Source organism: Protobothrops mucrosquamatus, unplaced genomic scaffold, assembly GCF_001527695.2.
Source record: "Protobothrops mucrosquamatus isolate PMUCROS unplaced genomic scaffold, P.Mucros_1.0 scaffold2251, whole genome shotgun sequence".
Classification (NCBI taxonomy): Eukaryota; Metazoa; Chordata; class Lepidosauria; order Squamata; family Viperidae; genus Protobothrops; species Protobothrops mucrosquamatus.
This window is the reverse complement of record NW_015388340.1, coordinates 105329-120825: the sequence shown is the minus strand read 5'-3', so window position 1 is coordinate 120825 and position 15497 is coordinate 105329. Positions and strand designations below refer to the sequence as shown.

The 15497-nt window shown below is 40.9% G+C and overlaps 1 protein-coding gene across 1 annotated transcript in view; it reads right to left on the bottom strand.

Annotated features, from left to right (window-relative positions):
- LOC107295180 (E3 ubiquitin-protein ligase TRIM37) overlaps positions 1–15497 on the bottom strand; it is a 54359-nt gene that overhangs the window by 31886 nt on the left and 6976 nt on the right. The window contains exons 4-11 of the mRNA XM_029285784.1: positions 14852–14919; positions 13130–13254; positions 11362–11412; positions 10839–10920; positions 8866–8942; positions 5756–5935; positions 4225–4339; positions 2254–2466 (exon numbers count right to left, since the gene is read on the bottom strand). Of these exons, the coding sequence (XP_029141617.1) occupies positions 2254–2466; positions 4225–4339; positions 5756–5935; positions 8866–8942; positions 10839–10920; positions 11362–11412; positions 13130–13254; positions 14852–14919 (911 nt within the window). The remainder of the gene's footprint in view (positions 1–2253; positions 2467–4224; positions 4340–5755; positions 5936–8865; positions 8943–10838; positions 10921–11361; positions 11413–13129; positions 13255–14851; positions 14920–15497) is intronic.

Here is a 15497-nt window from a genome sequence, read left to right as displayed (position 1 = left end):
CAAATGGCTGTCCAGTTAAAATAGAACCCAGTTTGAGCTGCAAAAGCACCCGTGATTCGAGGATGAAAAAGCCCACTGAATTGTTTAAAGATAATAATAATAATAATAATAATAATAATAATAATAATAATAATAATAATAATAATAATAATAATAATAATAATAATAATAAATAAAAAAAAGTTGGAAGGGACCTTGGAGGTCATCAAGTCCAACCCCCTGCTCAGGCAGGAAACCCTATATACCATTTCGGACAAATGGCTGTCCAGTCTCTTCTTAAAAACTTCCAGTGTTGGAGCATTCACCGCTTCTGGAGGCAGGTTGTTCCACTGGTTAATTGTTCCCACGGTCAGGAAGTTTCTCCTTAGTTCTAGGTTGCTTCTCTCCTTGATTAGTTTCCATCTGTTGCTTCTTCTCCTGCCTTCAGGCGCTTTGGAGAATAGCTTGACTCCCTCTTCTTTGACGGAGCCCCTGAGATACTGGAACACGGCTATCATGTCCCCCCTCGTCCTTCTCTTCGTTAAACTAGACATTCCCAATTCCAGCAACCGTTCCTCATATGTTTTAGCCTCCAGTCCCCTGATCATCTTTGTTGCTCTTCTCTGTACTGTTCAAAGTTACAACAGCACTGGAAAAAAAGTGATTGTGACTGTTTTTCACACTTACGACCATTGATGCATCCCCACGGTCGTGTGATCAAAACTGAGACGCCTGGCAACTGACTCGTATTTATGACAGTTGCAGTGTTCTGGGATCATGTGATCCCCTTTTGTGACCTTCTGGCAAACAAAGTCAATGGGGGAAGCGAGATTCAGTTTAACCGTGTCACCAATTTAACAACGGCAGTGATTCACTTAGCTGTGGCAAGAAAGGTCGTAAAATGGGGCAAAATTCACTGAACTGTCTCATTTAGCCACAGAAATGTTGGGCTCAGTTACGGCTGTCAGTCGAGGACTATCTGTATTTCCCTTGCTGATATGAGGGTCAGGGGAAAAGAAGGGAAAGCAATGAAATGTAGCATTACTGATCCTTTTCTCAAGTCGTAAGTAGTCTTTAACAACTTTAGGCAGTCCCTCAACTTATGAGCACAATCCTGGGACCAGGATTTCCGTTGCTAAGCAAGGTGACTGTTAACAACCCCCCACGGTTGTTAATAAGTGAATCACTGCAGTGGTGAAGGAAATCCAGCCTCCTCTATTGCAGGGGTCTTCAAACTTGGCCCTTTTCACTTGTGGACTTCAACTCCCAGAATTCCTCAGCCAGGCACGCTGGCTGAGGAATTCTGGGAGTTGAAGTCCACAAGTCATGAAGGAGCCATAGTTCCCCCATGCTGGCTGAGGAATTCTGGGAGTTGAAGTCCACAAGTCATGAAGGGGCCATAGTTCCCCCATGCTGGCTGAGGAATTCTGGGAGTTGAAGTCCACAAGTCATCAAGGGGGGCATAGTTCCCGCATGCAGGCTGAGGAATTCTGGGAGTTGAAGTCCACAAGTCATGAAGGGGCCAAGTTTGAAGAACCCCTGCTCTATTGACTTGGTTCATCAGGGAAAGTTGCAAATGGCGATCATGTGACCCTAGAACACTGCAACCATCATTAAATACATGCCAGTTCCCAAGCACCCTATTTTTGATCATGTGACCATAGGGATGCTGTGATGGACCTAACAACCGTCTTGCTTAGCAACAGAAGGGCTGGGCTGAATGGTGGACTACCTGTACTTTCCATTCACTGAGCAGAACCACCAGTATGCGGTAAATTCATTGGAACAGGCAGCAAGAATATAAGGAACGGCTGCTGGAATTGGGTATGTCTAGTCTAATGAAGAGAAGGACGAGGGAGGACATGATAGCAGTGTTCGAATATCTCAGGGGCTGCCCCAAAGAAGAGGGAGTCAAGCTATTCTCCAAAGCGCCTGAAGGCAGGACAAGAAGCAACGGATGGAAACTAATCAAGGAGAGAAGCAACCTAGAACTAAGGAGAAACTTCTTGACAGTGAGAACAATTAACCAGTGGAACAACCTGCCTCCTGAAGCGGTGAATGCTCCAACACTGGAAGTTTTTAAGAAGAGACTGGACAGCCATTTGTCTGAAATGGTATAGGGTTTCCTGCCCGAGCAGGGGGTTGGACTAGATGACCTCCAAGGTCCCTTCCAACTTTATTATTATTATTATTATTATTATTATTATTGTTGTTGTTGTTGTTGTTGTTGTTGTTGTTGTTACTACTACTACTACTACTACTACTACTACTTACATTAAAATCTTCATATTGTACTTTTTCCTCCTCTTCTTCTTTTGTGTCTCTGGGGGGCGCTGTGCTGGCCACAGCCTCAAGAAGCACGTCTGAGTTTGGTCCTGATTTCTTTGGTCTCATTTCCAGGCCGTCGTCGCTTTGTGGGCTCAGGTGACTATCTGGAGGGGAGACGCCATGGGATTTCCGGGTCCGGGAAAGCTCGATCGCCAGCCTCTTCATTTTTTTTAAACAAGTAAAAAAAAGAAGAAAAAACACGACACTGAAAAGTTGTGCTGATGGGCTTTCTGAGAGCAGAGAGAGCAGGACCCAACCCAAACTAATGTGCCCTAATCTGGGAGCAGCACTGGTACGAGAGTCCTCCGTAAAGACGATACCGAATAAGGTATTTGTCTAGAATTTTGGAAATGATTAAAAAGGTAAAAGTAGTTGAAAGGACTGATTTAATAATGGGAAACCACAAAGGGGTAAAAGCAACTGACGTTGGGAAATTAAAAGGGGGGGGGGAAAGAAAGGAAATTCTGAATTCTGAGGGAGATGGGCAGTTAAGAAATACCAAATATAAATACCGGTAAATATAAATAAGTAAAATGTGTCTGAGTAGCATATATCTGTAAAGTGGCTAAATTATATACAGAATTTAGGGGCAAAACTGATTCAATATTAAGCAAGATAAGTCCGTCTTTGATACAGGTGATCTTCAACTTATGACCACAATTGACACCATAATTTCCATTGCTAATAGCAATAGCACTTAGACTTATATACCGCTTTAGAGTGCTTTAGAGCCCTTTCTAAGCGGTTTACAGAATCAGCCTATGGCCCCCAACAACCTGGGTCCTCATTTTACCGACCTCGGAAGGACGGAAGATCGAGTCAACCTTGAGCCAGTGGTGAGAATCGAACCGCCAAACTGTAGGCAGCCGGCAGAAGTGGCCTGCAGTACTGCCTTCTAACCGCTGCGACACCACGGCTCAGCAAAGGCAGTTGCTAAATGAGTCACATCCATTTTTACGATCTTTTTCGGCCACAGTTGTTAAGCGAATCACGGTGGTTAAGTAAAACAGGTGGTCGTTAAGCGAATCTGGCTTCCCCCATTGACTTGGTTGTCAGAATCCCCGGGAAGGTCGCAAATTGTGATCACGTGACCCCAGAATGCTGCAACTGTCAATTGCAGGTCGCCAAGCACTTGAATTTTGATCCTGTGACCGTGGGGATGCTGCCACGGTCGTACATGCGAAGACTGGCTGTAAGTCAGTCAGTTTGTAATTTCAAGAGGTCACTAAACAAATGGTTGTAAGTCGAGGACTACCTATATATCTTAACTTAAACCTTTTCACATAATAAATTAGAAAAAAGGAAGACGTCCGTTATTAAGTTCTTGGGAAGCCAACAAAACATAGAGAAGGAAAATAAGCATGGCTTTAATTCTCCCTGCGGCCAAAGGCAGGATTAGTATTTTAATGTTTTAAACATTAAACGTTTTTATGTTTTAGGGTTTTAATACGATTTACATGTTGCTTTAACTTTGGATTGGGAGCCATCCAGAGTTGGTTAGAAGATGGGCCGCTATGTAAATGTTTTAAATATATAAATATTTTACATATTTATAAATATACAGTATAAATAGGTATAACTGTTTATCAAATACATATAAAATACAAATATAAAAATAATTATAAAATTATATATTAATATTATACCATTTTATATTAAATATAATAAATAATATTTATATAATATAATATAATATAATAATATAATATATAAAATGTATATAGACACACACAATGTCTTGAGTGTTGTTTTTTATGCACCCTGTCGGCCCAAATATGGGAAGAAGATTGGGCTGACACACACAATTTATATAAAATGTATAAAATATATGAATGGTTATATAAATGTTTTTAAAAAAAGAAAAAAGAATGCTAAATAAATAAACACATACATTCTATGTGCAGTAGCACCGCTTACCTCTTTCAGATTATTTATTTGCTGGACATAGCTTGTTTGAGCCGCTTCCAGCTGAGAAATGTACCAATACTGATCCCGACATTTTTGGAAGAACGTAGGTGAACGCACCTGGAAGCTTTAGAAGAAGCATGTCAAAAGTTTCTCTAAGCTCCCTCAAGAAAATGCAAGTCATTTCAGCAGCTGGATTCTCTCCAAGCTCCTCCAGGGTGTATATGTTACCCCAGTCCAAAGAGGATGGCATTATTAGGAGAGAAGGGTTGTGTTATCCTACACCAGTGGTGGCGAACCTATGGCACAAGTGCCAGAGGCGGCACTTGGAGTCCTCTCTGTGGGCACATGTGCCACTGCCCCAGCCTCGCCTCCCCCCACGACCCCCTCACCAGCAGCCCCCCTGGAGGAGTCACCCCTGAGCATGGCCCATGCGGAGCAGCGCAGTCAAGGACATGGCAGCCAGGCAGTGTAGACAAGACTCTGCCCTCACGCCCCATCGTGCAGTTGATGCTGCGGTGCACGGGCAGAGGGTGTGGCTGCCATGGTGCTGCTGGGCTACCTGGGCAATCTGTGGCAGGCCCTGGAGGCAGTGAGTGGCCCTACAGGTAGGCGGGGCGGGGGATGATGTGGGGGTGGAGCAGGGGCAGGGCAGGGGGTGGAAGCGGGCCCAGGTTTTGGGCACTTGGTCTCTAAAAGGTTCGTCATCACTGTCCTACACTATCTCATTTACTCCAAGGGATTAAGGCTTTAAACTACATTCAGCTAATTAAACTGGCTAACGCTAAAATGTCACCCTTTGTTTGATGCCTGTTTATTTGGCTTCTCGACTGGGAAAATTGTATTTCCTTTTAACAATAAATGCTAGCTGTTATTCGTTAAACTGCAATAATCCCAGTAAGAAATCTGTTAAGAGATTTAAGCAATTATCTAATTTTGCTTAGGATCCACCAACTTCAAGACACAATTATTTATTGGCATTTATTTTAGCATTTATATGTCACTCTTAAAAACCAGATTTTCCCAGGATGGCTTATAACAAATTAAAAACACCCAAAGTTCTAAAACAATCAAAAGTATACCTTGAAACACTATAATTAAAATATGTAACAGGGAAACAATAAAAAGGAGCAATAAAAGATTAAAATGCCCCAGAGAAAAAAATATATATCTGGCACAGAAAAGATAGTAAAGACTTGACATCTGGTAACATTGGATGTTCTTGCTTTGACATCGTGGACTTCAACTCCCAGAATTCCTGAGCCAGCATGGAAACCTCTCCCTTTCCCCTCAGCACAGCTGGCTCAGGAATTCTGGGAGTTGAAGTCCATGAGTCATAAAAGAGCCAAGGTTGCCTACCCCTGCTATAGACAATATTCCAGAGAAGGGCTACCAGTGAAAAGATCCCCTCTTATGTTTGAACCCTATACAATGTATTTTCACAAGAAAGACATTTAAGACCAACAGCCCCTAATGTAGCATAAAGAAGTTTCCTATCCTATTGCCATGAAGCCCAACTACGATGCCCTTTCATCTTTCTTACCGTAATATGACGGTGTCATTCTGCCTGTTCAAATAGCCTTCGTTGGCAAGCAGATCCAGTCGGAAAAACCTGTTGTAACCCCAGCATTCCCCGACTTCAAAATCAGATGCAAATTCTCTGATGATGTTTTTTGCAGGATCATTGGTGGATTGGTGGACCATCTCAACACGGTATTCATATCTGGAAGGGGAAGGGGAAGGGGAAGGGGAAGGGGGAGGGAGGGAGGGAGGGAGGGAGGGAAGGAAGGAAGGAAGGAAGGAAGGAAGGAAGGAAGGAAGGAAGGAAGGAAGGAAGGAAGGAAGGAAGGAAGGAAGGAAGGAAGGAAGGCACAGTAAGTATTTTGATCTTCACACATTATACCTCTACATTCCCATATCGTCTCCAGGGAATTTTTGAATCAATTTAGGTATATATAACAAGATTTAGTAAGGAAAATAAGAAGAAAATAATACTGAATGGTGCCAAAGAACTGAATTACACAGGTGGAAATTTAATCCAGAGGTAGTACGTGGACATGCTGGTGCTACAAAACATTCTGTCTACGTAGATCAAACTAGTACCTCGTCTTGATGGCTGTCAGAAGGTTATTAAAAATTGAACTTTGCAAAAGAGCATTCCAGAGATATTTACCTAGCAGTCCAACTTTTTTTTTTGTTTCCTATTTATGTTATTTTTGCCATTATGCTAGATATTGCTAGTTTTATGACTTGGCTTATATTTTTTTTATTTCAATTAAACTGCAAATGTTTTAAATTTTTCCACATTTTGTACAAGAGTGGCAAGTTCATAGTGGGATACAAATACAGAAAAGAATATTTGTAGGTCAGGGTTGAACTGAGGGGTTTCAAACTCAGAGAACATCAAGGACCCTATAGTAAGCAGAAACTATCTGGTTAATAAAGTTAGTTAAATGTAACCTCAAATATTTTAAAAAGATATCAGAAGCCATATGTTTCCACTTTAAGAGACAGGAGAGCTTGTCTTACATGCAGTAGTTTGTATAAAATACTGAGAAAAAAAGATGAGTCAAAAGTCAAGGATATGAGAAAGTTAAAGGCTGCAAAACACATTATTTTCCAAAATTTTAGGTACACATTAACAATTGATGGAGGCCCTCTTGATCAAAAGAATGCAGTGAATAAAAATCAATGGATTTGTTTTCACTGGACTCATGCAAAACAACCCAACGTCCCACTTCATCTAGAAAATTTACAAGATATTGGTATACAATGTGTTTTCAAGGATGCATATTCCAAATTTATATTTTTATTGACCATTTAAAAGATATACAAAACCTCTGATTAGAAAAATACATTAAAGGCACTACTACTGTGGAGCAAAGCAGAGCAAAAAAAAGAAAACGAGTGAAAAATGAAACATGGCCATCCCACGCAAGACTGTGCATGAAATGCCAAGGGCACTGCAGATGGCGTGGTGCCTTGGCATTAAAATGCCACCAAATGGTTTAAAATGAGAAGAGACAAATAAGTACATAACCAACCTTAGAAAATTATTTGGAAGACTTAAAAGTATTCACTGACAGTTGTACCCTATCCTGAAAAAATTGAAGCAATCAGGATAAAAACCAAATTTCACAAAAATAAAGCTGAGGACCAGGATTTTGGTTTACACTTATGGAAAGATGCATTCAGGTCCAATACATGGTTTTATTTTAGACCTTATGACCATTTTAGGAGAAAAAAAATCCTCTTTTATGCATGGAAGCCAGGCAAATTTCTCAGCTGGACTTCTGTTCCCTGCCAAAGTTAAGATATCTCTCTACCTCAAGTTCAGCACAATATCCTGCTTGGTAAAAGCAAACTACACTATTTACACAACACACACCACTTTCCCTTTAAACTGACAGCAATTAACAGTCACACAGTTTCAGGATATCTTTGTGCAATACACAATAGGCAGAGCTAAAGGATAAAGCCAGAAGTTTCAAAACTTCTAGTAACAGTTTTATTTATTTATCATGAAATTTAATAACAATTTCACGTTTCACTAGAACCCTTTCTAATCTGGAAGATGATTTCAAAGGGGAAATTTTTTTTTGCCACTTTCCATATTTTCATGTAACTAAAAATCCGTTCTTCAGTGTTTATTTATTGTTCGCCTTTCTACCCCGCTGCAATCCAGAGATTCTTGTGGCTTACGTATAGTAGAAAACAAACAAACACCAATCGTAATAATAAAATAGTAAAATAAATATTGTGCCAGCAAGAAAGCTGTAAGCAATAAAAAGGGAACAGAAAGATGGCTTGATAAAATTTGAAGTCTCTCAGGAAGAAAGGCCAACCAGGAGGTGGTTAGCCTGATCTCAAGTGGAACGCTGATCTATGGCAATAGCAGAAAAACAGTATCTCTTCACTTTAGCTTCCAGAACTCTCCAAAATGGATTCTCCTTGTTCAATTGAATTGGCTGGGCTGATAATGGATAGAATCTGTGGTCCTGCAAATGTTGTGTTGTGAAAGTGCAGCATGGAAAGATCAAGTTTTTCACTCTCTAGGACAGACATGTCAAACTTGTGACATCACATGATGTATCGGAACTTTTTCCCCATTGCAGGCAGTTGAAATATGACCACCATCCTTCCATTTTCTCTTACAATTCCTAGCCAGATGCTGGAGTTTAGCAAGTTAGATTTATAAAAGGCAAACTCAGAGAGTAAAGTAACATAACTGTATCTCCAACACAACATTAATTAGGGATTGTCATCTGGTAGGACCTCAAAAAAGGGCCTTTTGTTGATGGTCCCTTCTTTATGGAAAATCATCCCCCCCCCAGGTACGGTTGGCCCCCCACCCTTGTTGCTTTTCTGAAAGGCCCTAAAAACTTAGTTTTGTCAGTGGGCCCAGGGAGCACGAATGGAGACGGAGCTGATTAAATGACTGATTTGATTGTGTTGTTGCTGCAATGGAGGGTAGATAAAGGTTGTTTTTTAATGGTTTTTATGGTGGATTTTTTTAATTTTTGTAAGCTGCTCAGAGCAACGTATGTGAGAATTGGCTATATACATTTGTTTAATAAATAATAAACACAGAACAATGTTCATTTCATGTAATGGATGCCATAGATAATATCAGATGCTTGCATTAGTTCTTACTTGGAAGTTTCTGGCAATCCAGCTGAGAGCTCAAGAAATACTGATAAATAGTAGCCACGTACCACTCCATTTCCATCCTTCATAAAATAAAATAAAAAAATAGAAGTTAGGAATGAATCCGGAGCAATCCAAAAAGCTTTTGAAGTTCCAATTTATAGCTCCCTACGGTGACAGAAGTCAATTTTTTATTAGATGCAGAGCTCACCAGATCTAACGTTAAGAAGGGTAAACTCTTGAATACTGCCTTGCATCTTTCTTTCTTTTTTTTCTTTTTTCTTTTACTCAAAGTAATGGCTTGTTCACTGAAACTCATATCCCTTGTGTCGCCTGATACAAAGCACCTGAAGGCAGGACAAGAAGCAATGGATGGAAACTAATCAAGAAGGGAAGCAACCTGGAATTAAGGAGAAACTTCCTAACAGAATAATTAACAAGTGGAACAGCTTGCCACCAGAAATCATGGGTGCTTCATCACTGGAGGTTTTCAAGAAGAGACTGGACAGCCATTTATCTGAAATGGTATAGGGTCTCCTGCTTGAGCAGGGGGTTGGACTAGATGACCTCCAAGGTCCCTTCCAACTCTGTTATTCTGCTATTTTATTATTCTGTTATACCATGTGCTGACGGCTTGAACATCTAACAAAAAGTCCCCCCATAATGAATCAAAGTTCACTGTTTCTCAGTCAGCAGAATAAGCTTGATATTCACTTAGTAAGCAGAATGCGACAGAAAGCTACAGACGTTCTGATCTCAAAGGTTCAAATATGATAAAACAATGAATAGGACGTCTTGTACAAAAGTTAAACAACCTGTCAATGCAAGTGATTGTTTTATTTTGTATCTAGTTTTGCTATATTTTCAAACAATTTGTCCAAATAGGAAAGGGCTCAAGCATAAAATATGTGCAGGCTTCCCCAAAAGAAGGAATTGTGATAAAGCATATTAAGTAGCAACCTTGACATGACTCATTTAAAAAATAATAGGCTTGATTTTTAATAGTCAATGAACATTACTTAGGTTAATCAGCTTTTTTAGGGGAACAAATCATACTACATAGCACATTATAAATGGGGGTTTTGGCCTATCTATAGTAAAATGAGGAGTCCCTGCGGATTTTACTCCGCTAGTTGCTGATTATAGTGCGCGGTGCTCATCTGTTTCAAACTAAAATATAATAATAATAATAATAATAATAATAATAATAATAATAATAATAATAATAAAAGTTGGAAGGGACCTTGGAGGTCATCTAGTCCAACCCCCTGCTCAGGCAGGAAACCCTATACCATTTCAGACAAATGGCTGTCCAGTCTCTTCTTTAAAAAAATCCAGCATTCACAGCTTCTGGAGGCAAGGAGTTCCACTGGTTAATTGTTTTAACTGTCAGGAAGTTTCTCCTTAGTTCTAGGTTGCTTCTCTCTTTAGTTAGTTTCCATCCGTTGCTTCTTGTCCTGCCTTCAGGCGCTTTGGAGAATAGCTTGACTCCCTCTTCTTTGGGGCAGCCCCTGAGATACTGGAACACTGCTATCATGTCCCCCCTCGTCCTTCTCTTCGTTAAACTAGACATACCCAATTCCAGCAACCGTTCGTTATATGTTTTAGGAACAATATGTTTGTTAATATTTATGTTGGGGCTCCATATTTGGTCTGCATTCATCAAAATATTAGACTCAAATATCTGCATTCTGAAGTCCTGAATTTCAGCAAGCTGAACAATATATCAGCATTTGTCATAGGACTTGCGCACTGAAATGTATCAGAAATTGTAACAAACATCTATTCATGTATCTCTTAATACTACTTAATTAATTTTTATCATTGCTTGTCTCGTTTTAAATTTAAATTTTATATGCTGTTTTAATACTTTTAATTTATCTGTACACTGTCCAGAATCCCTCTGCGAAGGAGACAGCTGGTTCCTAAATATGATGAAGAAAATACAATTAAATAAATAAACATCAGTTAAAACTTACTGGGTACACTTTTAGCCTCCAGCAAAGCCCAGAAATTTGAAGTGGTGGGCTGTAAACTGGATCTGCTCGCTGACGTAAAGTGCTATTAAGAAAGTTGAAAGAAGAAGAATTTAGCACACAGAATAGCAGCCTTTGAATAAAGACTAAGCCATTCCTTAATAGCAATAAGACGTATATACTACTTCGTAGTGCTTTACAGCCCTTTCTAAGCAGTCAGCCTATGGCCCCAAACAATCTGGGTCCTCATTTTACCGACTTCGAAATGATGGAAGGCTAAGTCAACCTTGAGCTGGTCAAAATCAAACTGCTGGCAACCAGCAGAATTAGACTGTAATACTGCATTCTAAACACTGCACCACCACGGCTCTTAACATGTTATGCTTTGGATTTTACTTCAAACAGGGGCTTCCCAGGGTATATGGGTGTCACTCTTTTCAGCAGTTGTCTCTTTTCCTGGAACCCCTGGGGCAGTCATCGCAGACCCTCCTCTAAACAATTAAACAGAATTAGGTCATGTTCTTACCTAAAATTCTCCAGGACAAAGGTAGTTGAATCATAAGCAGGTACTAACTCACTGCAGAGAAAAAGAAAAAGCATTAGACCCTTCTAACATGTTTTTTTTTTAAAAAAACAAAAACAAAACCTCTTCACATTTCTTTATTAAACTGCAGGAAGTTTCAAAGTTCCTTCACGGGATTTTAAAAAGGGATGGTAATAGATAGTTTATTAAAATATATGGTCATAAACAAAACATGTTTTTAAAAAATCCATTATACAACCTCCAATACACACCTATGGTATTCATGCAATACATATCACATACACCTGGGTAACAATCAAATCTAAAAGCTTCTAACTGTCATAGCAGTGATACAAAAATCTGGAGACCTTATTTATTTATTTGTACCTACCAGATTATTTTTATAAATCACACAAAGCAGCAAACGCATCCAACACTTTCCTCCTCTTATTTTTCCCACAAAAACCCTGTGAAGTGAATTGGGCTGAGAGACAATGACTGGCCCAAGGCCACCCAGTTAGCTTTCATGGCTAAGGTGGAACTAGAGCTCATAAATCCCGTTTTCTAGCCTGGTGCCTCAACCACTAGAGCAAGGGTGTCAAACTCGTAACGTCACATGACTTGTCGCAACATATCGTTGACTTTTTTTCCATTGCCGGCAATGGGGTGGGCGCGGTTTCGCCATGACGCATCCAATCCACGGGGCAGCATTTTGACACCCCTGCACTAGACCAACTGGATTGTTCAGTAGGCAGTGCAAAACTGCTGTATTAGAGTGATCCCGATAGTTTGTAATCAAAAAGGATTTAAATTCTGCCCTCTAAACTCTCAAAGTCTGCCTTAATTTCACAATATATGAATCTTCTTGATAAGGAATACCTAGGGATGACATGATAGCAGTATTCCAATATTTGAGGGGATGCCACAAAGAGGGGCTCCACCTATTCTCCAAAGCACCTGAAACCAGGAGAAGAAGCAACGGACGTAAACTAATCAGGGAGACAACCAACCTAGAACTAAGGAGAAATTTCCTGACAGTGAGAACAATTAACCAGTGGAACAACCTGCCTCCAGAAGTTGTGGGTGCTCCATCACTGGAGGTTTTCAAGAAGAGATTGAACAGCCATTTGTCTGAAATGTTATAGGGTTTCCTGTCTGAGCAGGAGGTTGGACTAGAAGACCCCCAAGATCATTTCCAACTCTTTTATTCTGTTATCATAGTATCTACCTTAAGTACTATGGGTGTGGAAACTTCTTGGAACTGCTGAAAGGACTGTGTTGTAAACAGGAGATAGGTAATATCGTGTATCTCCCCCTCTGCCTCATTCACACAAGCTTATGATGGCTAATTTAAAAAGGATTTTCAACTCTAACTCGAAGATGCAATTAATTTACAGTGTAAAGAAAAAACAAACTTGTTTATATTTTCTATTTTTTAACTGCACATCTCCCTCAGAGAATCATGTAAATTCTTCTTGACTGCTAACTATGCAAATCTCTTCCAAAACTCACTCCGGTGACTAATTATCACAGAGGTGCGTCCATAAAAAGAAAAAGATGTGTTTCTCACATCTTTTGCGTAAATGCCAGGCCTTAGGCAAGTTGAGAAGGTTACATGTTTTGAGCTCAAATGTCTTTTATTTACTATGGCTGGCTGGGGAATTCTGGGGCTTGAAGTCCGCACATCTTAAACGCGCCTAGGTTGAGAAACAAGCGATCTAGGTTTAAACAACCAATTTGACCCATCATAAATAGCTGAATGCAGCCGTACCTCGTGAAGTCTGGAGGGACAGGAGTGGTGACAAAAGACGCCATGGGTTTCCGGTGCACTTGCTGGAACATCATTAAAATCTCGGAGCTTTTCGAGATTAGTTCACTTTTACTGCACGACCGGAGCTGTAAAGAAAGAAAGAAATGGAGCATGAAATAGGCCTTAGTTAAACACCCGCCTTAAAATACAAACCGGCCCAGATTGGATCCTGCAACATTATTTTCAATCAATCAGAATAGAGCTGGAAGGCACCTTGGAGGTGTTCTAGTCCAACCCCCTGCTCAAGCAGGAGATCCTGTACCAGGGGTAGGCCACTTTGGCTCTTTTATGACTCGTGGACTTCAACTCCCAGAATTCCTGAGCCAGCCATGCTGAGGGGAAAGGGAGAGGTTTCCATGCTGAGCCATGCTGGCTGAGGAATTCTGGGAGTTGAAGTCCACCAGTCATAAAAGAGCCAAGGTTGCCTACCCCTGTCCTATACCATTTCAGACAAATGGTTGTCCAGTCTCTTCTTAAAAACCTTCAGTGATGAAGCACCTACAACTTCTGGTGGCAAGCTATTCCACTGGTTAATTGTCCTTTTAGAAAGCTTCTCCTTAATTCCAGGTTGCTTCTCTCCTTGATTAGTTTCCATCCATTGCTTCTCGTCCTACCCTCTGGTGCTTTGGAAAATAATTTGACCCCCCTCCTCTTCTTTGTGTCATCCCCTCAAATGCTGGAATGCTGCTATCGTGTCCCCCCTAGTTCCTTCTTTTCTCTAGACTGGCCATACCGAATTCCTGCAGCCGTTCTACGTACGTTTTAGTCTCCAGGCCTTTGATTATCTTAGTTGCTCTTCTCTGCACTTTTTCCAAAGTCTCCACCTCTTTTTTGTAATGTGGCGACATATATATACTTGCCTTCATTCGTGTTAAAATACAAAGCACATAAAAATCACAATGAATTCAATGCTAGACTAGAGGGGACTTTACTCTGACCCAGACCAACTCTCTTTACTTTATACGGTAGTCCTCGACTTACAACCATTTGTCTGAGGAGTCTTCGGTGCTCTCTGAGCTTGGTGGTTTTCTTGCAGACATTTCATTACCCAAGCTAGGTAACTTAGCACTGATGATGTTACCTAGTTTGGGTAATGAAATGTCTGCAAGAAAACCACCAAGCTCAGAGAGCATCAAGGACCCCTCACTTCAACACTTGAGCTACAAATATTCTCCTTTATTGGCAACCGTTTGCTTAGGGACCGTTACAACGGCACCGAAAAAGCAACTTGTGACTGGTTTTTACACTTACAATTGTTTTAACTTCCCCATGGTCACGTGATCAAAATTTGGGCACTTGACAAACTGGTATGTATGTATGACAGCTGCACAGTCCCAGTGTCATGTGATCACCACACGTAAGCTTCCCACCAGGCATCTGACAAGCAAAGCCGATGGGGGAGGACAGGTTCACTTAACAATTGCATGATTCACTTAACTGCAACGGTTTGCTTCACAACTGGGGCAAAACAGGTCGTAAAGTGGGACAAAACTCACTTCACAACCGTCTTGCTTAGCAACGGAAATGTCAGGATCCGCTGGGGTTGTAAGCTGAGGACTATCTGTACTGCCGTGAAATCAAAGAGGCACAGTTTGTTATTTTAAACCTATAAGTCGTGTCTGTTTATCGGATCTTAAAATCATTTCCCAAAGATTGAGTGTCTGCAAAACTAGCTTCTATTACCTGATGTTCTACTTCTTGTAGCAAAGACTCTAGAAGTTCCGTTTCTTGCGTGAGGGATGTCTTCTGACCTATACAGTAGACAAAAAAATCCCAAAATGTAAACAAAATGACGCTATCCCAACACTGTGCACTCAAACCAAAGAGGCTTTGACACAGGGCCAGATTAAAGGTAGTAATGTTTAATTATAACAATCCTAGTTTTAAATACCGGAAAAACCAAAGAGATCATTGTCGATTTCAGAAAAGGCAGGCACAGCCACACATCTCTGTGCATCAATGATTCACCGGTGGAGATGGTTACCAGCATCAAATTCCTGGGTGTGCAGCTAACGAGCAGGCTGGCTTGGTCGCTCAATAGTGAGACACTGGTGAAGCGGGCACAGCAGCGCCTGCATTTTCTGCGCCGCATGAGAAAAGCACATCTTCCTTCCCCTGTCCTGACCACTTTCTACAGGGGGACGATCGAGAGCATCCTGTCATACAGCATCACAGTCTGGTTTGGAAGCAACCCTGCTTCAGACAGGAAGGCGGTGCAGAGAGTGGTGAGGATGGCCAAAAAGATCATTGGCAGTTCCCTCCCTCCCATCCAGGACATAGCACAGAAGCGCTGCTTGAGCAGGGTGTGTAGGATTATCTGGGACACTAC